At 41.5% G+C, this 22,565-nt stretch overlaps 3 protein-coding genes across 5 annotated transcripts; 2 read left to right on the plus strand and 1 right to left on the minus strand.

The window, feature by feature from the left end:
- Positions 1-265: 265 nt before the first annotated feature.
- dync2i1 (dynein 2 intermediate chain 1) lies at positions 266-8,982 on the plus strand. 3 transcript variants are annotated; one of them, XM_056364388.1, is made up of 23 exons: positions 266-362; positions 585-638; positions 760-1,465; positions 1,564-1,631; positions 1,811-2,182; positions 2,296-2,361; positions 2,830-2,880; positions 3,140-3,371; positions 3,563-3,665; positions 3,828-3,957; positions 4,067-4,178; positions 4,262-4,356; positions 4,473-4,602; positions 4,715-4,887; positions 5,301-5,463; positions 5,887-6,000; positions 6,134-6,195; positions 6,893-6,944; positions 7,050-7,110; positions 7,460-7,559; positions 7,679-7,810; positions 8,089-8,312; positions 8,404-8,982. In XM_056364388.1, the coding sequence occupies exons 1-23, from the start codon at positions 348-350 to the stop codon at positions 8,573-8,575; spliced, it is 3,387 nt and encodes a 1,128-aa protein (XP_056220363.1). In that variant the 5' UTR covers positions 266-347; the 3' UTR covers positions 8,576-8,982. The 3 variants fall into 3 exon arrangements, with proteins under 3 accessions (XP_056220363.1, XP_056220365.1, XP_056220364.1); XM_056364390.1 differs by lacking the exon at positions 2,296-2,361; XM_056364389.1 differs by lacking the exon at positions 585-638.
- A 1,082-nt stretch (positions 8,983-10,064) lies between these two features.
- wdr97 (WD repeat domain 97) lies at positions 10,065-16,598 on the plus strand. The gene is made up of 20 exons (XM_056364386.1): positions 10,065-10,187; positions 10,283-10,860; positions 11,232-11,350; positions 11,450-12,170; positions 12,253-12,401; positions 12,477-12,713; positions 12,826-12,916; positions 13,017-13,149; positions 13,259-13,335; positions 13,421-13,508; positions 13,601-13,759; positions 14,048-14,194; positions 14,371-14,529; positions 14,610-14,795; positions 14,878-15,072; positions 15,159-15,280; positions 15,404-15,572; positions 15,901-16,070; positions 16,155-16,216; positions 16,309-16,598. The coding sequence occupies exons 1-20, from the start codon at positions 10,101-10,103 to the stop codon at positions 16,488-16,490; spliced, it is 3,831 nt and encodes a 1,276-aa protein (XP_056220361.1). The 5' UTR covers positions 10,065-10,100; the 3' UTR covers positions 16,491-16,598.
- On the minus strand, positions 16,595-20,269 carry si:ch73-174h16.4 (leucine-rich repeat-containing protein 14). The gene is made up of 3 exons (XM_056364391.1): positions 19,679-20,269; positions 18,653-19,483; positions 16,595-18,261 (listed from the first exon to the last, which is right to left on the minus strand). The coding sequence occupies exons 1-3, from the start codon at positions 19,954-19,956 to the stop codon at positions 17,694-17,696; spliced, it is 1,677 nt and encodes a 558-aa protein (XP_056220366.1). The 5' UTR covers positions 19,957-20,269; the 3' UTR covers positions 16,595-17,693.
- Between the last annotated feature and the right edge of the window lie 2,296 nt (positions 20,270-22,565).

Genomic DNA, 22,565 nt, shown 5'->3' on the forward strand with positions numbered 1-22,565 from the left:
TCGTTCCAAATATGAGTTGTATTCATGGCAAACATCAAAAGCAACACAACTAGTAGCAAATGAGTTATGAGCACCAATTGTTAAAGTCGATAAAATAACAGATTTCTCAAAAGGTTTTATTAAAACTAATAAGGTTTTAACGGGTTGCCATGGCAATCGGCTGTTGATTCCAGCGACTGCTCTGCTGCTGACTAACAAGCCTGTTGTCAAGCCGAAGTGACGCGATCTCCTTGGTTTCGAGTAACTGCGCATGCGCACTATAGCTTTAACATCATGGCGGCGTCACTACGAAAATATGAGCTGATTTTCGGTGATTGAAAACTTCCAGGAAAAAAACAGATGTGAACATGCATAGCGACAAGGTAAGTGCTTTATCGTTGTTCTTACCCTATGCAGGCTGAAGTCGGGGAATGTTTACAGTAGAAAGTGTCATATCCGCTCTGGTAACTAGTTATCAAACGTTATGCTAGGAAATGAACGTTATCTTACTGTTTCTCTAGGGTTTGATGTTATATGCTATATTTTTGTCGTTGAACTACGTTGAAATGTGCATCTGGTGAATACAAGATAATGTATTCATTTAGAAAATAACCAAGGAAGATACATGGAGACCAGCTGACCTGAGAAGACATATCAGGGTAAGTTTTTCAGAGTTAAAAAGCACTGGAGAGGGGATTTCAGAATTAAGAAGATAGTCAAGAGAATAAATGACAAATGTACATCCAAATGATAACACTTGTTTTACTTTCTATCTTTTAGGAAGAAGGACATGGTGATGACTATGTCAGGAGGAGAGATGACAAGGAGAGAAAGCACCGAGGTGGGGAATCCGTAGAGAGACGCCGCAGAGACCCGGAGAAGGAGTCCAGACGAGACAGAGACAAGCACAGGGAAAGGGAGGGTACGAGAGAAAGAAGAGATGAAGACAGAAAAGACAGATATGCTGAGCGAAGTAAAGAGGCCTCACGGGACAGGAGAGGTGATAAAGAAAGGGACCGAAGAGATGAGAGGGACAGAGACACAGAGAAGAGGAAGGAACGGGACACACTGGTAGATGGAAAAAGGCACAGTTATGATTATAGAGAGAACAGTTACAGTAGGCGGAATAGAGAGGAAAAACATGATAGGGAAAGAGAGAAGGAAAGACACAGAGATAAAGAGAGAGACAGGGCAAAGGATAGAGAGAGACACAATGAGGAGGACAGGGACAAGAGGAGGGAAGAGAGAGACAAGGAAAGAAGGAGAGAGGAACAGCATAGAGAGCACAAGATTGAGAGGGAGAGAAAGAGACATGAAGAAAGTGGAGAAGGAGGAAGAGATCAGATAGAAAAGTATGATAGAGAACAAAGAGACCGGCATCGGGAGAGAGAGCGACACAAAGATGATTATGAAGAAAAGAGGAATGACAAAGACAGACGGGAAAGACATGGAGACAGGAAGCATTCAGAACGGAAAGAGGAAAGAGGTAATGATACAGCAGTGTGTTCATATAGCTCACCATTTTTACAAATTAAGGATGTCAGTATGAGGTCAATGTTTCTGTCTTCATCTGTCTGTCTTTAGAGAATAGAGAAGAACACAGAAGACATAAAGAGGAGAGAGAAAGGAGACACAAAGAGAGAGGATATCATGTAAGCATCTGTGTTAAATTAATTGTCTGTCGCTATTTTGCATTTTAAGGAAAGATAAATAAATGATTGAATATTTTTGCTCTTTTTGGGATACATTTGTGTTCTTCACAGGTTAGCATACTTGTGTCAAAATCCTTTGGTTACATTGTCCTTCTTGTGTGGACTTTCCTGCTCCCTAGGATGAAAACCTGAAGCGTGACGGTGAATCCAGGGAGCATCAAGACTTGAAGAGGTCAGGTGAAAAGGAAAGGCATCATCGTGGTGACAGAGAGCGAACCGAATGGGACAAACACAGAGAGAGAAGGCACAGAGAGGAAGAAGATCCAGAGAAAAAACACAAAGAGAGAAGGCACAGAGGAGAAGAAGATGACCCACAGAAAAAACACAAAGAGAGAAAGCACAGAGAGGAAGAAGATCCAGAGAAAAAACACAAAGAGAGAAGGCACAGAGAAGATAAAGACCTAGTAACAAATCATGCAGAAAGAATCAGCCCCAAGAAATCAGCCTCTGACAAAAGTCATAGACATGAGACTAATGCAGTAGAAACAGAGGTTAGTAGACCCACAAAATGCCTGTATAGCCTTCATAACACTGATCTAACACTATGGATTCTGTGATGGATTTTTATGATTTTCTCCTCCCACATGTTGCTTTTGCAATCCAGGAAGTTGAGATCGTGTCTGAGCACTGGACAACTAGTGTGAAAGATGTAGGAGACACAGAAGAGCTAGTAAGATGCTCAGTTTGGTTACCCTGCTTGCAACCTTCAAGGAAAAGAGTCTGCTCTTGCAATTCTGGGGACTATTTTTTAGCTTGGTGGTGTGGTTTTCTTTTTTTCATAGGTTACTGGCAAGCCATAGACAATATAATATTATGCCAGTTACAATGGAGCTCGATCTCCCAGCTATGCTTTGCTTGGCCCACACCGCAGCATCTTATATAAAGTCAAGAGCTTAAATATAAAAAGATTTCTCTTTTTTTCTGGTTGTTGTCACTGGGGAATGTGTCCCTCTGTTTGGGCTGAGAGTCACCTACTGTCTGTACTTCTTACTGTATTGTGCGCAGTCTTTTTCTTCTTACTTTCAGCTTCCGCTTCATGAGTGCAACATCATCCGAAGGAGTTTCTGCATGCTTTACTGAAAGTATTTAAAGTATCTCCTACTTCATTTTAAAAAAAAATTTTTTATCACATCTCCAGGTTGTCAACAATGAAGATTTAGTTGACCAGGAATATGAGGATGATTTTGAGGTAAAAAACACAGCATTCTAATTATGAAATAGGCTACATTCTGTAGAAACAAATTCTGTTGTTTTTCAGCTTTCTTATGTTTAAATTTTTGTTTACTTTTACATTTATTTACTTATTTCTGTGTTACTTTTGCATGCTGTAATCGATTTACATTTTAAGAAACTGGTGAGTATTCAGAGCTTTCACAAGTGCATCCATTTTCATTCTTATAAGATGTGAAGTTTGAAAGGGGAGATGCATGTTGTTTCTCTATTCAAAGGACTATGAGGAAGATTTTGAGGAGCTGGATCAGAGTGAAAATGAAGGTGATGATGAGAAGGAGCCGGAGTTTCCACAAGTGGGAGAAGAAAGAGAGGAACCTATGACACAAAAGAGAAAGGAGATAGAAGCCATTCAGAGAGCAATGAATGAGGAGAATGAGAGAGTTGGAACAACTCAGTCCAGACAAAGTATGAGCAGAGGAGAGGAAGACACGCCTAAACGGTCCAGAGGTACGATTCTACTTTGTTCTTGTTCTTGTTTTTCCTGAGAGACATCTTTTAACTCTTGGACTTGTTATTATCCCATGTTAAAGTCTATCCATATTTTGTGTCGTGTCTGATTGGAAGACACTTGCTCAACCCTGAGGAATTTTGTGCAAAATTATAAGGGTTATGATATTTTCTTGCTGCTCTCTTTATAGGATCTGAGAAGAACCAGAGTCGAGCCTCTTCACGTGGGAGGTTTATTGACTTTGTTGCAGCAAAACAGCGCGACGTGAGCAAGAAAGTTGCCACAAAACAAAAGTAAGTTAACTTTACTGTTAAATGGAAAATGGATCATTGTAATGTGGCTGGATACCTCTGGAGGAATCAGTATTGTAAACCCTTTTTCTGACTTGGGACACTTTTACCAAGCCCATAGCATAGCATACATTCAATTGTACCTTCAATCTCTTCTGTTTACAGGAAACGCAGCACAGAGCTCCTTCGCTTAATTGATCTGGATTTCTCAATGACATTCTCCCTTTTGGATCTGCCTCCCGTCAATGAATATGACATGTATATTAGAACCTTTGGAACTGCAAATACCAAACAGGTTTGGATTTATTCTGTTGTTTGTGTTTCTTTACACAGATACCTGTAACCAATATTCCATTAGGATTAGCCTATGTCTAAATAATATGTTAGAACATTTTCCCTGACAGGCTTATGTTCAGTGTAATGAGGATAATGCAGATCGAGACATTCAAACAGACGAGATAGAAGTGTGTGAGAAGTGGACGCAGCATCCTCCAGAGCACAATGGAGCCTGTGGAGGTGAGGAAACACCAAGACAATCCTCTGATGCACTCAGAGTTTACATCTAGAGTTCAATAAAGTTGTTTACCACGCTTTTACAGATCCAAACCTCTCTCAGGAAGCGCGAGAAAAAAACATGAATGAGATGAACTTTGATTCCCAGCGTCTCACAGCATTCCTGCACTCAGCCTCACAGGTTTTCTTTTTACACATACACAACAATGCTACAGTTCTTTACTCCCTGTATTAAGATTTATTATGTGTGTCTGCTACACTTTACTGACTCCTGTTTTGTGTAATGACTGAATCAAGGTCATGGTTGTCCTGTTGGAAGAGGTTCAAGCGGAGAGAAAATCCCGGCAGAAGTTGAGGACTCAAACAGACACACTGTCTTTCAGCGATGGAAGTTTACAGCTCAACACTAAGTTGCCTTTTCTTTATGGTACACGCTAAAACCAGAGAAGTCCCAAACCACTATATTCTCATCAGTACTGTATTTTATTAGTTGTTACTTGTTAATCGTACCTAGTGCTCCTTCCTGTTGTCAATCGCAGGTCGCCACATCAGCCTGGTGCACTTCTCTCAGGTCCAGAGACACACCATGATGTCAGTCCACACGCCTACAACTAAGCCCAGCGCTGTGCGTCTTGACAGCTTCACCATCATCTGCATCTGGAACATCTGGGAGCCATCCAGACCTCAGAAGATCCTTGTCTACGAATCTGAGGTGACGTTTTCTTGTTCCTTTTTCGGTTGTAGCAAAGTTAAATGTAATAAAGCTAATAAATAAAATCACTTGACAATAATAGACATTTTTTTATTTCCTCATTACCTTACTGGTAATGAGGAAATAAATACTTGTGTATTGTATTATAAATAAATAATCTACATTTTGTTGAGGCACAAAAAAAGGTTCCATTAAGTTTTTAATTCAGTTATTGGAAAGTTGACAATTTCACCACAGTCACACTAAACATTATTCAGCAGGCCTTATTGCTCTGCTTGCCAGCCAAAAATAACTGTTACAATCAAAATTGCTGTGTAATCCTCCATATTTCATGATATAATTATCCCAAAAAGGCCAGTCTTAAAAGACAATATGCACCGAAACCAATGGTAGTAACCCCTTCTCTGTCACAGGTGCAGTGTTGCTGTTTCAGCCCTGGAAAGGCCATATTGGTGTTTGCAGGCACATCAGTTGGCTCTGTGCTGCTGTGGGACCTGAGGGAGCATGCTGGTAATCACTACCGCCTGAAGATAGGGGAGGATGAGTGGACCTTCAGACAGCCTACCTTCTCCACCGGTATAATATATAATACCATCGATGTCTGTCTTCCTGTCTGTTCCAGTATACTCAAATATTTGCCCTTATACAATGAAGGTGTTGATTTCCCTGAAAATATACCACGTCATTGGTCATATCGACATCCGCAACCTTACACCAAGCACGTGTTTTCTCGTCTGCCTTTATTTTGAGAATATAAAACCCCTTGATCTTTCACTCAGTCATCTTTGTTGTTGTGTGTTTTGCTCTTCGCACTGCAGTCCCAAGAAAAGGAATGTCAGCAGGCAATATATAGCAAAGATCCTTATTTACTGTGCATTGGCATTCAGGATTGTGTCTGCCCTTTCTCACACTTAAGGTTCAGAGTCTGTTTTCTTATGTAACAGCAGTGATGATTCAGTGTGTGCTGATATGCTCTCTTTTGTCACCTTGTCAACGCAGATGCAGTAATGGGCGGCTCAGGCCATTTCTCATCTGTGACGTCTGTAGAAGTTGTCCCCTCCACTGTAGCGGGGGGGCTGAGGCCAGATGTCCCCCTGTTGGCATCTGAGGAAGGTATGGAATGGTATAGCAATGGTTAACACATTGATTTAAGATCTTGCATATCATTTTATAAATGTGACATATGTTTTAGCCACTCTCAGTTGGCTTTATGTTTCATTAAGTGTTACTCTGTTTCATAATCCAGAGTCATCAGGATTGTCATTCCAGTTGGCTTCTCTGGATGAAAGCGGGGTTTTAAATTTCTGGGTAGGTTGGCCAACAAAGTGGATGCTACACATTTTTCTCTACACCAAAGATTTTCAAACTGGCAGAAGAGTTTTACGGGTGGGCCCTGGGGTGAGACGGGTGAACCAAAGATACTGCCTGAGGTGAAAGGGGCAGATGCATACAGAAACGAAAGTTAATTAGTTAATTGTAGTTTGACCCACTGATTTGTGTCAAAATCTGCCCTCCTTCTCTGGGTCATAACTGAAAACGCAGATGTGATACACACATTTGTAGATTCAGTGTGACATCACTCTGATGTTTTTATCTCAGATGTCCATTGCAAGTAATTTTTTAATTTTTTTGATAAAGGTAAGATGTATCACAACATACCATAAATTAAGAATTGTGGCCTTACAGAGATGCCCCATGGCCTACAAATCATGTTCTCCAGATGTAAGGGAGCATGCTTGTTTGGTACAAGCCCCAGCAAAAAATACTGATATCACAATTGTAATATCTGCCAAAATATGTATATGTATATGATTTTTTCTTTGCATATCGTTCAACCGTAGTATCAAAGTAATACACCAATATTTGTCTGCATATGAAAGAGTTGCAAAAAGGAACAGGTGAAGGCTAATTTTGCATGTTTGTGATTAGTGATACAAATAGCTCGCCATAAACAACAAAGATATTCCATGATGGACTTGCATGATTTTCTGTCTGTGCCCTGTAGGTGGTAGTGGAACTCCCAAAAGCCAACGAGGCAGGCTCTCCAACAGATCTAGGTAACACACTCATGTTTTAAAACATGTATCTTCTTTTTCCATGGACATACTCATCTTTCTCACACATGTGGTACTAGCCTCAACCTTTCTCTTTCACTCTTACAGGGCTCAGGCCTGGGGGCAAAATAAAGTTGCTTCACAGCTCTTCCCTACGCACTGCTGAGAGGTGAGATTGATAAATAGCTTGTGATGCATCTGTCACTGCCAGCCACTGGGCTCAAAATACTCCACAATGTCTTTGCCCAGTGGAACACAGCTGCTCTGTCGTAGTCATACGATCTTGTTTGTTATGTACTCTGGGCTGTTGTTTCTTCACCTCAACATTTCATGGCGACATACTGTATCTGCAGTGCTATACAGTCGGGTCCAGAAGTCTGAGACCACTTTCCCATTCACTTCACACTGTATGTGCAGAGTGAATGTGATGCAGTGTCGTATTCTAGTGTTGCACAATGTTGTAACCTTTGACCTCTGGTTTTGTCATTTCCCCCTCTCTTGCTCTGTCTGCCTCTCAGGGTGTCACCACGAGATGCAGTGAAGACCGGGCCATTACAGACTCTTCATTTAAAGTTTCTTCCAACTGACTCCAATCATTTCTTTATTGGCACCAATATGGTGAGCATAGTCTTGATTGCCATTGAATAATGTATTTTCAAGTAAACCCTCCCAAAATATTCAGAAAATGATCGTCTGTTTAATATTGTGACAGTATACCAATGTCATTTCTGTCCTAGGGTCTGGTCAGTCATGGAACGAGTCATGGTTTGAAGGCTCCTCCAAAGTTTTACAGGTTTCAGGGGGCTGGAGTTCGACCTGTTGATGTCAGCTCAATCCACTTTTCTCCCTTCAGACAAAACTTGTTCTTGGTGAGAGTGCAGTTCTTGAACTTAAAGGAATAGTTCAGTATTTTGGGAAATACACTTCTTTCTTGTAAAGAGTTAGATGGGAAGATTTATATTTTGTCTGTTCACTAAATATAAAGCTACAGCCAGAAGCTACCTCAGCTTAGCATAAAAACTGGGAACAGGGGGAAACGTCTAGCATGGCTCTGTCCAAAGGTAATATAATCTGCCTCTAAAGCCCGGATTCATACTGTAGCCTTGAAAATATGTATGTGCCTTCTTTTCCTCTGCCCTTTTTCCAGGTGGGTTGTACGGATGGCAGCATCAGGCTGCATGCAGTCAGCCATGAACAGCCTGTGGCAGAGTGGAAGAACAGTACAGCAGGTGAAGCGGTGGTCTCACTGCAGTGGACCCAAACCAGGCCGACAGTCTTCTGTGTTCTTGATGCAGTCTCTAACCTCCACATATGGGACCTGATGAAAAATGACACAGAGCCTGTGGTCACTGAGAGGATGTCTGCGGATAGGTAATACCAGACAGACATGACTGATGACTGTACGAGTAATTTTATATTTGTCATATTATGTGTCAATATCAGGTGTGTTTCCTGTTTTCAGAGTGACAGCCATGGCCGTGTTTGGAGACTCAGGACAACAAAACACATATTCAGGAATAGCCCTGGTGCATGAGTCAGGAAAAATAGAAATGCACTATTTCACAAGAAATTTTACCGTGCCCGTTCCTGCAGAAGAGGAGAAGTTGGAGAGTATGATGACTGAAGGCTTCTGAATTGCTGCATCTGAAATGGCTGCATTTAGTCTGAAATGACTGCATTTAGACTGATGATTTGCTGCATTTTTAAACTCCTGAAGAGCAAAGATCAATTTATAGATCTGTTTTCTGTCTATTTGTATAGTATATGTCATAATTAAATTTGATATGTGTTAGGTTTTTCTTCTGAAACTGATGACACATGGCTAAAATTTTCACATTAACATAGCAATAAGAGGAATGTGGCTGAATACCAAAGATCCTATATAGGGGCCACGGTTCATTTAATATCCTCCATAAAATGTTATAAGAAAACATATAATGTAAAATTTTGTTGATGTAAATATTTATACTCTTTGACTGATGAAATATTTGTATGGTGGTAATGACTTTAACTTTTGTACAGTAAACTATGTAAATCTTTAGTAGTGTCATTTAATGCTATGGCATGGTTTAATTTTTATGTAGTTAAAGTTCATAACACATTGTTTATTATCAAGTATTTTTTAAACCACCTGCCTAACCCAAGCTTAAGTACAATATGTTTAGCCAGGGCTATAGCCAAGACTTTTACATTAGTCCTTCCTGCCCCAGAAAAAAAAAAGAACTTTTAATTATTTCAAAATTTAAATTGAATTTATTTACAACTATTCAGTTATATTTTTTGTAAATTATAATTAAAGGAAATGCATTGTCTATTTCCTCTTAAAAGTTAACAACAGCTACAGCCTTTAATTACAGGGACACTTTTCTATTTCTTTAACAGAAAATAAAAAAAATAGAATGAAGTATATAGCTCTTTTCCTGAGAGACTATTTTGCTGGTTGTGCGACATGCAGCCATTGATGTAGCCGGGCAACTCGTTACCTAGCAACGAGGACTGAGCTCTTAAAAAAACTGAAAAAACAAAGTAACTTTTAGCAGACTTATGCTAGTTCAGTTGCTAGTTGCTAGCTCAATTTTTACATCAAAAGTAACATCACATATTATAGATTAAAGGCCACTTCTTCATCCGGAATACATAACTACAGGTTCGTGGAAGGTAAACGCAAACTTTAACATAATTTATCCACCCTTTAGGTTGATAACTAACCCTGTAGATCTTCAGCTTTATAGAGGACCTAAAACAAAGTGAGAATATGTAGATAAATAGCCTAATGACTCATTTTCGTTTGCTCTTTTGTTTGTCTGACATGAAACCATGTTGGGCTGCAGCTAAGAATTATTTTCATTATTGATTAGTCGTCAGATTACTTTCTAGATTAATCGATGCTGCTTGGTCTAAAACGTCAAACAACAGTGAAAAAGCAGTAAATTATAAATCAGCTGAGATCATTTGTGATTTGTTTTAATACTTTTAAAGAAAGTTTTAAAGCAGACAAGAAAAAAAACCCACTGAAACACCATCATACATTCACATAAAATTGATTGGATTTTTTTTTCTTTACAAGTAAATGTCACATACTCACCACCGAAGAGATTTTTACTGTTAAAAGCAGAAGGTCATTGGATGTAGCAGAGTCCTGTGTAGAAACTGGTGGAGATGGTGGCCCGAGGAGACGGGAGCACAACAACAACACTTGGAAAGCAGAATTTCTTCAAGCAGAATGTGAAGGAAGATACTGGCAAGGTAGGCTGTGTCTTTGAGTGATAGGTTGCTGACCTGTTATGTGCCCTATTAGATGCCTTACACACGCTTTATATGCCCTTGCTTTGTCTCTCTAGGTGATACACTCCGAGAGCAACAAGCATGAGTTCACTCACGGTCTTCATTGCATACAGCATTTCTCCTGTGACAGTCCTGTGCGTTTCATGATGTATTCTGAGGCTGCTGCAGCATTCATTAGCTTGCATTCAGACAACACAGTCTGTCTTTATGCAGCTGATGGCCACAAGCAGAGTTCCTCAGTAAACCACTTTTTCATGGGCCTCACAGCGACAAAGATCTCTGGCTGTCTGATAGGTTGGGGCCCAGGTCCCATCTTCACGCTTCTTGACCATGAGTTACGGCCCCTTGACGCTGCTCGTGATGCCCTGGACATACGTGTGTGTCAGCCTGCAGAGCACTCCACAGAGTTGGTGACTGCAGGTGTGGGGAATGTGTGTGTGTGGTCGGTGAGGCTCATGAGGTGTAAGGTGAAGATACAGGAGGGGCTGCAGAACAGTACATTCAGTCACATGGCATTGGCACCCCCACGATCTGACAGGCCCCACAAGGCCTTCGTTGTGTGTGGGCGGATTGTGACAGTGGTTGACTTGGACGTTGGAAAGGTTTTGGAGCACAAGAGCGATCTCTGCTCATGGTGTGTATGGCTGCATGTTCTATACACTCACTAGCTACTTTATTAAGTACACCTGTACCGTCTAATGGAGTCCAATACAACAGTTTTCTACAATTATGATGGCTATAATGATCATAGTAATTTTGACACTTACAAGTCTGTAAATAGGGAAGACAAAAATATAATATAATCCAGTACACCATCTTTAACTGAGACTTCAGTAATGAACATATAATTGAATTTACACTTTTCTGAGCAGACATATTAAAATGCAATACATTTTCAAAGGTGTACCTAATGAAATGGTGGAGGGTGACACCTTTTAGACTGAATTTGAATTGAATATGAATATATATTTTGGCGCTTTAACATTAACAAGTCACGTTTTACAGCGATATCACTGCAATGGTGTACTGCTCTCAACTGGACTGTTTGATCATTGCATCCAAAGAGTCCATTAGAGTGTGGGATCCAGACTGGGAGCTGCGTGTGGCTTTTGTAGGACATAATGGTAAATCTATGACTGAAGAACTCCATATTTCCATGCCCTCTCTATTAATGATTGAACTACTTGTTGAATCATATCTGTTCTGTTTATTTCTGTTTCCAGATGTGGTGAATTCACTGTTCTACTGCTCTGAACTACACATGCTGTTATCAGCCTCTGTAGATTGTACAATCCGTTGCTGGAATGTGGAAGAGGGTGATGTGATTGAGTGTGTCCACACAGAACCGAAAACCCCTCTTTTGTGCGTGGGAGGCACTAGAAAGGGAGATGCGTTCTTTTCCTTCTCTCACCAAGGAGTGCACCTCTGGACCCGAAGAAACCTGTACAACCTCCACTGTAAACTCAAAGAGGATGAAGGAGCATCACTGAGACAAATCCTAGTCTCACCTTTCCCTGCTCCTTACCCTAAAAGAGTGCTCTGTGTCAGCGGGGACAGTGATGTCACTCTGGTGGCTGCAGAAACAGGAGCAGTGTTGACTTCTTTCAAGGCAAAGCGGAGGATTTTGTGTGCTGACTACTGCCTGCACAAAGAGATTCTGTTGGCCCTAACTGAGGCAGGTACAGTGATCCAAGCCAACACGCTCACTAATCCAATCACTTTGATGAAGGAGTGGAAAGGGAGAGGCCAGGGGCCCTGGCAGCAGCAGGGCCATGTGACAGGGAATGATGCCCAGAATCTGCCCATCCCTGGCCTGCCCTGCTGCCTTGTACTCTACAGTTATGTTGCTGAAACCCAGACAGCTTTAGAGGAGTGGAGGAGTTTACAGGAGAGAAGGGGGTGCAGTTACAGGAACAAGGCAACTCTTAATGATGCCAAAAATAGGTGAGCATTTTCATTTCAAAGCAAATAATCTATCGTGTCAAATAGCAACATATATGTGATCGTACTTCTGTGTTTGAGACAGGTTTTTGATCATACTTGGCCATAATGGAGGTTGTGTGACTGTTTTAACACTGGATTATGGGAAGGTCTTGTACAGGACGTCAGCACACAGTGGCCAAAAGGTCACTGCACTACAAGTGTATCCTGAGGATGGCTGTCTTCTCTCCACAGGTATTTTCCAGTGTACCTTCATTGCCTTTTTATGCTTGTCAGTGATGATTTAACCACTTTACCCCAATCCTTTAGGTGAGGACTTGTCAGTGGTGGTGTGGAGGGTGAACCCCTACGCCCAGGAGTGTGTCAGCCAACAGCTGAGGCTGTACTGTGGCCAAACTCAAGTCTACATGGCAGCACTGGGGCCTCGGCTGGCTCTAACCTTTCAAGAGCCCAACAGTGGCACCTACAGTCTGATGCACTTTAACCTGCTCAACCAGAGCCAGACCAGTCAGCCACCCAGAGAAGGACATTTAGACCACTTCACAGGTCACAGAGAAAACATGTGTCCATAATAAATGGATTATTTGTTTGTTTGTTAATTGTTTGTGAATGTCTGTATGTGTGTGAGTGACTGGATGTTTGTTCAGTTTTCTTGCAGGTCTGTGCGTGTGTCCTGATCTGGAGGTGTTTGTTTCCAGCAGTTTAGATGGGACAGTGCATATCTGGAATGAGGAGAATCACCTCATCAGGTTAGAATTCGTTACATTTCACTAATCCTTTGCATGTCAGATGAGAAAAGCATACAGTAATGCAGTAATGTATGTCTTTATGTATCTGTCACCCCACCAGGACACTCCAGCTCAACACGGTGCCTGAGTGTCTGGCTTACAGCGGGTCTGGAGGGGATCTGTTCCTGGGCATCAGAGGAGACCTGTACAGAATGAACTGTGCAAAATTCATGCCAGACAAATACCAACAAATGGTAACTAGTCAGCTCGCACACCAGTGTGGCTGAGGGATGTGTGAATGATTGGGATATTTTTTTAACCAAAGCTGCAAAACATTTCTTTATTCCCATTTTTCTTTCACAGCTCTTTTATACTTATTGTGCTGAGCGTCTTCCTGATAAGCCTATCAATGAGGACAAAGAAAAGTGCATCAAAAGAAAGTAAGATGTATTCATATTATATAATAAAAAGAATAGAATCCAAAATAATGACCTAATAAGCTACGAACAATATCGGTGCCAACAGGACTGATCACACTGCCGAAAACGTGGAAGAGGGATCAAAGGCAGTTGCCACCAATCAATTACTGGCCGAAGACATGTGGAGACAGAGGGTGAGTCTGGAATGGTAGAATTTGAGACAGTGAATGTCAAAAGAAGGCTGAAAAATAGGTGTCAGATATTTTTTCCATCTGTCTTGTTCCAGGGGTATGAGACATTACTGACCTTAAACAAGGACCTTTCTGCACTCCTACAAGGCACAGTGAAGTGCAAAAAAGAAAAACCTCCCAGTACAGTGCAAACCAGGAAAGAGGCTTTTGACCGCTACATGAAAATAATATATGGCCTACCCCACAATATTAAGGTTTCTACTTCTCCCACTTATTTTTCCTGCTTCTTTTCCAAATTTTCTAGAATATACTGACTTGGCAAAAAGAAAAATCATAAACAATCACCTTTCAGCTTCCCTTTAATAAGAAGCAACAGTCTGAAGCTAGTTCTATGTGTATCAGCTTAAAGATATTATAAGACACTTTTTTTTATTATAAGACGCAGCTTTCAGAAATAATGTTTTATTTGAATGTTTTGCGCATTTCATTCGGTACAAAGAACTGCTATATCATCATTGATAGTGTTATGCTTGTATTTTCAGATTGATTTGGAGGACACCTCCGACTCAGATACATTTTCATTTCTTCCTGAACCAAAATACAACAAGCCCTGTAACCCTCCTCCCTTAAAAGAGGACGTCCGCCCTGAAACTAAATTGATCATCCCTGTGATTGTGGAGAAAAAGACGGTTAGCATGATGAGCAAATCCTTGCTCTTGTTCACCCTGGATTTATGTTTTAAATTGACTGAGGGAGTTAGAGATTTGCAGTAGAATTTACAGTTTTAATAGACTTTATTTGGTTTTCCTTGTTTACTATCATGTGCAGTCTTGTATTGTCCAGAAATAAATGTGTGCAACTGCAGGAGAAAAAGGCTCCAGCAGCAACCTCTAAACCAAAGACCGTGATGGAAGTCAAGCCACGGTCTGTTGAGAGAGTCGTACCCAAGAAACCCGAGAAACCCAAGAAACCCGAGAAACCCAAGAAACCCAAGAAACCGATCATTGTGAAGAAGGATGAAGAGGTAAGAGCATATTACGCAGGACACAAGAACACATGGCATAAGAACAGCAGCTCTCATTTGTTTGTTACTTGTCCCCGTAGCCTCCAGAGATCATTCCTCCAATAGAGAAACCCAAACCCAAATTTCATGCTCCACCTCCTCCTCCTCCTCCTCCTCGTCCTCGTCCAAAGACCCCAACACCGCGTCCACCCACCCCTGAGTTGCCGTCATTCCTCAAACAGTTTGAGGACGCATGCTGGTTTAGAGACTTGATCCCCGATAAAAAGGTAGCCTATTACAAAGATCTCTGCGATGCACAATGTAAGTTGGTCCAGGTTTTGGTCTTGATGAGTGTGTGTTTGTGTGCAGAGTATCCCAAGCACCCTGTCTCCAGAGGACTTCTCCTTGCAACTGCTGGTCTATCTAAACACCTGCAGCATTCCGTCCAAAATGAAGATCCTCGCTTCACTGAAGGCCCTGCACAGCCAGGGACTCTTACAGAATACAGACAAGCTTTACCAAGGCCTCATTAACTCAGTGCCTAAATTTGTGAGACCACAAATGGTACTGTATGCCCAGTATCGAGATTGTCACTGCATTTTAAGAAATGCGCCGTGAGGTTGTGACCAATTTTTATACGTGTTTTTCAGTCACCTTTGGAGCGGTCGGTGCTTGTTGAAATGTTGAATCTGTTGCTGCGTCTGAAATCTGCCAGTTACGACCTCGTGAAAAAGCTTCTCACTCTTCTGGCCTTTAAAAAACTGCTCCTCCGGTGAGTCCAAAATAACAAACTTTACTTACTTACCATTTTTCCTTTTCAGTTCAGTGTGTCAAATGTCATCTAAACTTTTTCAAATGACTGAAAGTTTTTATAGGCCTCTTGTTCTGTCAATAGGAAAACAGTGCTGCCAATGCTGATTACATTAGGTGTAGATGAGGCTGAGCAGTGGCTGTGGCCAGAGTTGGAGAGCTGGGGCTCGGAGCTGCAGGACAAATCTGACATCTGGAAGAGCCTCCACGACAGAGCAGATGGTTGGCTGGACTTATGGATCTCCAAATACAAAGTAACACAAACATGTTTTATTCAACTCTTAATTTCCCTTACTTATATTTTGTTTTACATAAAGAAAAAAATATACGTTTTTCCTAATCATTAACACCATTGGAGTATTTTTAAGTGTGACAAAAGGGCAGAACAGGTGTTTGAAAACCGAGAGGCTCCCCCTCTGTGAATCAGCTCTCCGCTTGCTTCTAATGTCCTTTACTTTGACCTTAACTCCTCTAAATAGGAGTACATGCGAGCTTGTCACAGTCTTGTTGACTGACATGGCTGGTTTTGGCTCGCTACTGTAAGTGATTAACTGCTTTCCCTCTCTCTTCCCATGCCACCAGGATCACAACAGGTATCAGTGCCTCAGGAGTGTGGAAAAGCGGAATCTGCCATCCTCCAGCGTGATGGATGTGCTGAATTATTTCTGTTTCGTCCAAAAAGAGGAGCACAGAAAGGCTCGATGTGTTGCACCTGGTCACAAAAACACTGTACTTGTGCCACTAAATGACTGGTATGTGGAGGTCATGCACATATGCTAGTTTCGTCTGATTATGGTAGATTGCTAAATATTTTTACTTCTCTGTCTGTGTGGCAGTTCTCAACCAATCATTCGTCTAGGAGAGACTTACAGCATGTCCAGGATACGCAAGCCGCCAGGTAACATTTCAGTCTTCTGCTTAAAATGTAACTGTTTGATTTTTAAAAATGAATGTTTTTTTTATTTTTATGCCTGTGTTCTTATCAAACAGGAATAATTCTACCTCCCCTGCGAAACCGTCCTTTCCTGATGCACTGTCCCATTTTCATCTCTTTCCCAATATCTCGGGTCACCCTGAGCCCCTTCCACACCTACTCAGACGAGGACTGGCATAAGATCTTACCTCGCCGCTACTTTATTCTTGAGCAGTCGTACGTAGACTACTACAGATGATGCCTCTTAGTCTGTAACATTACCATTAACACCCGGTGAGACATGTAACAAACATTATTTTGAAAAGATGTTCATCATTTTCAATAATTAAACGACTCTTGGAACTGCTTTGACTGATTTATTCTGCAGCTTACAGTATGTAAATGCATTCATGTGGTACAAAGGTGATTTGGTTCATTCATTTCCTGATAACGCTGATACTTTTTGAATATACAATCATGACTGAATACAAAAAGCACAATCTTGAAGATTTGAAAACAGATATTGTAGGAACGATTGTATGACAAATATGTAGAATAAAACAGGACAAATGTAAGAGTACATTACTTAATGAAAAAAAGTTATTGGTACAAAAATTCAAATAAACCTAAATATATTGCAGATACATTAATTTCCCATTTAAGGAAAGTTATTCAAACACTTACGAAACACATACTATAAAGTTGGCCACTTCAGCATTGGTTGTTGATTTGCAGCATGCACATGTAGTGGGTGAGCTGATCAGATATTTGGATCTGCACCTTATATAAAGAAAGTGACTGATGTAAAGGCACAGGGACACATAAGCTGTACAACTGGACCAGGCAGATGTTAATCTTTGTATCAAAAAGCATCCTGGTTACCTGATTATAGAGTAAGAATTCATTTTTGGTACCAAACCAGCAGCGACTTATACACAACAATGCAGCCAACCAGTGAACTTGTTCGTAGTATAGCACCTTTTAACTGAATCATGTTATAGTTCCTCACCTCCACCTGTACATTTGTCGAACAAATCTTTAAAACTGTACATTCCTACATCCCAGGGAGAACAAGCCTCATCCCTAGCTCTGCCATAAGGCCAATATTTACATTTTCAAAATTAGTGTTTTCTTCTGATTGATCTGATGATCACATTCATGCTGCCAACAAAAGCAAACTTGTTGGTTTGGTGATTACTGGGCCTTTGAAGAGTTTGGTATTCTTTTCATTACCGTTTTGCTACCTGCAGTTATTTGTCTCTTTAAAAAAAATATAAATGAATAATCAAACCCTTCACATAACACTCATGGTCATAAAGAAAAGATAAGAAAAGAAAAAAAAAGATAAGAAACAGATAAAAGAACATTACATCATATTTAGCATGACAATTTGATGGTACATTGCTTTTGGATGTTAGTGAGTGAACTTAAAAGCACCAGTGTTCTTCTCCTGACTTTTGCTCTAGTCCACCAAATCTTTATCATAATTGAGCAGGTCGCAGGTCAGGAAGAGGTCAGAGCGTCCGCTTTCTATTAACACCCTGTTGAGCTGGCTGCTGGTCATGTTGATGTTTGTGGTTTCATCCAGAGGCCAGTCTAAGAGCTGAGCGCTGGAGGGCAGGTCAGGAAGGCCTGGCTGGTAGTCCTCAAGGGGGTTGGGGTACAGTAACTGACGGAGGGACGGCATTCGCACAGCCATCCTCACCAGGTCAGTGAGGCCAGACATGGAGAGTGGGTTCAGGGCCAAAGCCAAACTCTTGAGGGCCCAGCAGCCTCCAAGGGAGGGCAGCAGGAGCCCCAGCAGGCTGTCAGTCAGGCCACAGCCGCTTAAAGAGAGGTGCTGCAGGCTGCCGGAAGCCTGGGAGAGGAAACGGCGAATAGACGGCAGGGTGTTTTCATCCAGACGGTTCTCACTTAGATCAAGCTGCTGCAGTGTGGAAGCATGGTGGCTGCAGGACAGATAGGCAAGGTCAGCTGGACTCAGGCTCAAATATGGCAGCTCCAGGATCTCCAGAGGTTGAGGCAGTGAACTGTAACAAAAGAGGGAAGGACAAAACACTTACTACTTCAATCATAATCAAAGTAGTACAACATAGTAGTTTAGTTGGAGAGAGTATGGGGGAAGAGTTTTATTAATTGATTAATCACATATCAAAACAGTTGCTGATTATTTTTTGTCAGATTTATTAATAACAAACTTAGTAATCGTTTCAACTTCATTAAATATCATTATGTTGCATTTCAATTTCATAAATCTAAGTTGGACAAATATAAAATACTGTACAATAATTACTTTGCAATCTGAGAATCTGTTAAATCTTGTCGGATACCATTCTGAGAGGAAAAAATATAATTTGATAATATGTGAGAAGTCTTAAGTTACAGAGCAGTGGTCATGTTAAACAGGAATCCATGCCAAACCTGAGCAGCACCCGAAGTTGTCCTGGCAGGCGCAGTGCAGTGAGGCTGAGGCGTCGCAGCTCCTGTAACTGTGCCAAACCTTGTGACATGTCCCTCAGTGCCTCCTCATGTCCAGGGTGGTCTCGGCGAAAGTCCAAGTTACAGTAGTGCAGCCGAAGGGAGTTCAGTGCAGGGAAGGTGGAGAGCAAAGGCAGCAGCTCAGCAAAGCCAGCCACCCCAAGGCTGCTGTAGCGAACATCAATGCCCAGGAGACCCTGGTGAGGCAGGAGGTCTAGCAGAGTCCTGATACTTGACACAGAGATTTCCTCCACACGAAGGTACCTGCACTGAAGCTTGAGAGGTCCCGATGTGCTGAGAGCCACACGAACACGCTCCCAAGATCGAGCATTGACAAAGAGATCAGCTCTCACATGCACCAACACATCACTTCCTCTTTCCTCATTTTCCTTTTTGCTGCCTGCTAAACCTGCCAATGTGCTGTCTCTTTTCCTCTCTATCTCCATCCTCCTCCTGACTCCCTTAATCATTTCCTCTTCACCCAAATCTTCCATTAATTCCACCCTCTCTCTGTCGTTGCTCACCTCATCACCATTGGGTTCTTTTCCCCTCTTCCACTGCCCCCTTTCTCTTTTTATATCCTTTTCTCTCTCCAGGTCTGAGAACCTTTTTCTCTCCCGCTCTCCTTCTCTCCTCAGTGCCCTCTGTGCTCCAGCTCTCGCCTGAACAACCATGGTGCAGAGAGCTACAGTCAGAGACCAGCCCCCCATTGGGTCTCCCATCCCTCCTTCATCTCCTTGGAGCCCACAGAGGTCCAGTATTTGCAGGGCACATCTAAGAAACAGGAATTGGTCAGATATATTACTTATTATTACATGCAATATTGATAACTAAACATGGGGTACATAAGTCTTAGAGAAGTCAAATAAGTGTACATTTAAAAATAATAACTTTTTATTTATTTATTGTTTTTTAAGTTTTACTTTGTTCATGATCCAAACACTTTGGACACAATAATGACATACTCACCTTTGGTCCGAGAGTCCTCTGACAACAGCAAGTAATAAAGCCTGGATGCAGAGTCGATTTGGCGCGGTTTGCCCTTGTTTCCTCCGTCCTCCTACACGCAGGGTGCGTTCAGGCCATCTCTGCACCAGCTCACCCACAGCCAGCGGTCTGTAGCTGGTGAAGGCGGCCTCCAGCAGCGGTCTGAACAGCTCCCTGGGCACCCACCTTAACCAGCAAGGCGAAGAGCTGTGGTCACTCACCACCCCCCTGGCACAAAGGCTCACCAACGAAAACACCATTTCAGCGCACAGCAAGGTAAGCTTTTACCATTAAAAATATATAGCAGCCGAAATAATTCTGTGTCTTGTCCTCTGCAAAGGAACAGAGTAAGCTAGCTGAAACTAGCTTAAAGACTAAGATTAGCTTTATGACAGCAATTTGACGCGGTCTTGTTAATCCCCAAAAAAGAATTTATAACACCACCTGATAGCGGATTATTAACAGTAATAACCTATGAAGCGACGACTGGTAGCCTTTCACGAGTGAAATATAAAACGCTGGCACATCATGTTAGCTAACGCGACAAACTATCAGTGAGGAAGCTGCAGCTGGAGCAGGAGTGTTTACAATTTAGACTGACGCACGCCTGTGACGAAGCACGTAAAGGCATGACGTCATGACGGTACTAAGTAAAGCACAGAGTTGCTCTTTTTGCACTTTTAAATAATATTTGCGCTCTTTTATTTTTGATTTTGTGCAGTTATATTTCTTAAAGGCTTTAATATGTAGTTTTATTGTCACCCAGTACTGTTCAATTAATAGTCTGTACATATTGGGTTTTACTATAGGCTACTGAACACCAGGTGCTATATCTCTAAACGAGACACCTATTTAAGGAAGTGATACTAGGAAATGTTTTTGACTTATGTAAAAACCCAAATGTGGGGTTCAACTTTAGCAAGGCTATCAGTCATGTTGATGAAGTACTGTCAGTGCTGCCAAGTTTAGCCCTAGACACTTAACCTTCAGTAAGCTTCAGCATTGATGTACATCGACAGAAAACAGTTGGACTCTTCATCGACTTCTGTTTTAGCTCTGTTTATCCTGCCATAGGCAATGTTACAAGAATTAATCGTTTTTTGGGGGGGGTTTCAGTAGAAATATTGTATTTTTTTGTATAATAATAATGTAGTAATAACTACTGAGTATTCATGGGTCAAAACAACATGTGTGTCAGGCTTTGTGGCCGGTGTGATCCCATTGCAAGATGATCTCCAGTTTAATTTCTATTAACTGACTCAGTGGGAGAAGAGAAAAGACTTAATCACACTAGAGATTGGAATATGGAATAAGCAGAGAAGAACCTTCTTAGCCTCACGGCATCTGTGGCTGGTATTCAGTGCTGCTCTACCTCCACCTGTCCAGAAGGCAGCACCATGCATGCTCCCACTCTCCATGCAGCACCGTCTGCTTGGCTCAGCCCAACAGGAAATGTGAACACAGTATGTCCAAGTTCTAACCAGTGGGACAATGAGTCTGATTATTCACTATGACTGACTGTGGAACAAGCTCTGAAGCCAATAGCAATGGTAGCATTACATAGGGAATAGAATAGATTTTCTGTTATTTAACTCTCTCAGACCACAGGTTGCTGGAGACAATCCCAGCATGCATTTGGCACTGGGTAGAGGGACACACTAGACAGTAGTCTAAGAAAAAGGGGAACTGGCTTGTACCCAAACAGAAATTCACACTGACTTGCAAATCTGTGTAAACAATGTACTTTAAACAACAAATCCCGCCTCAAAACACAACACTTCAAACTTGCTAATTCTGTTTGAATCCAGCGCTAGCATTCCATACAATCATATTTATTTTATGCTATTATATTTATTCTAACTTAATTTGTATTTTATGTCTTATTGGGTACTGTCTGTTGCTATGCTGAATATCTCATTTATGTTATAAGCTGTCCTTTAGTGCCCTGAAAGGTGCCTGTAGATGCTATGGTTTATATACATACCCAACCCTCCCTGAAGAGCAGTATTGCTACTGAGTGAATTGCTCTGGTGAAATAAACTAATAGGCAAAGAAGCTACGAGGAAGAATAGAAATATGTTGCATGACATGCGCACGTTGTGGTTTGCATGTCTAAAATGGGTGTAAGAGGACAAACCACCAGATGGAGCTAAAGGATCACACTGTCTGACGCTACTCTACAGCTGCCCCCCTGCCTGTCAACAAAAACAGACACAAACATGTAAACGAACATTCACAGTCAACCTAATATTCCTTGTCGAAAATAACAGATAAGACAGATGTTTGTAATTGCACATGAAGCAGGTGTTATACTTCTCTGTTGTTCAGCAGGTCAAGTTCGTGAGTCATTGACATTAGAAGTGTTTTTTTGTCTGTGACTGGTGAGTCTGATGATGATAATGATTAATATTATGTTAATAGGTGGATTCATATCACGGGAGGGATTTTGCGCTGCTCACTCAGGCTTTACATTTCTGCTTTAGCTATAATTGATGCTTGGCTTGTGTATGTAATCGCTTTTCTTTATTTAGAGAGGCTGAAGGACTAATTTCAAAGCGGGTGTAGGCATTGCTATTAATACTCCCACATGTCTCATCGACACACGCACACACGCACACACACACACACACACACACACACACACACACAAACACAACACGAATAAACATGCTCTCAGTTAATTTATTGCTGTAGTCCTTTCAGATGACCTGCAGGGATCTTTGTCCATCCCATTACTGCTGCCTTTGATATAAAACAGTTTAATACCACTTCATTCATCATGTAAACCTTGTGGAAGCTATGCAGGGACAGCAAAGAATCCTCCTGTTTTGATTATATTGTATGAAATACTTGGTTTTACTTCAAATCA

This window comes from Seriola aureovittata, chromosome 20 (genome assembly GCF_021018895.1).
Source record: "Seriola aureovittata isolate HTS-2021-v1 ecotype China chromosome 20, ASM2101889v1, whole genome shotgun sequence".
Lineage (NCBI taxonomy): Eukaryota > Metazoa > Chordata > Actinopteri > Carangiformes > Carangidae > Seriola > Seriola aureovittata.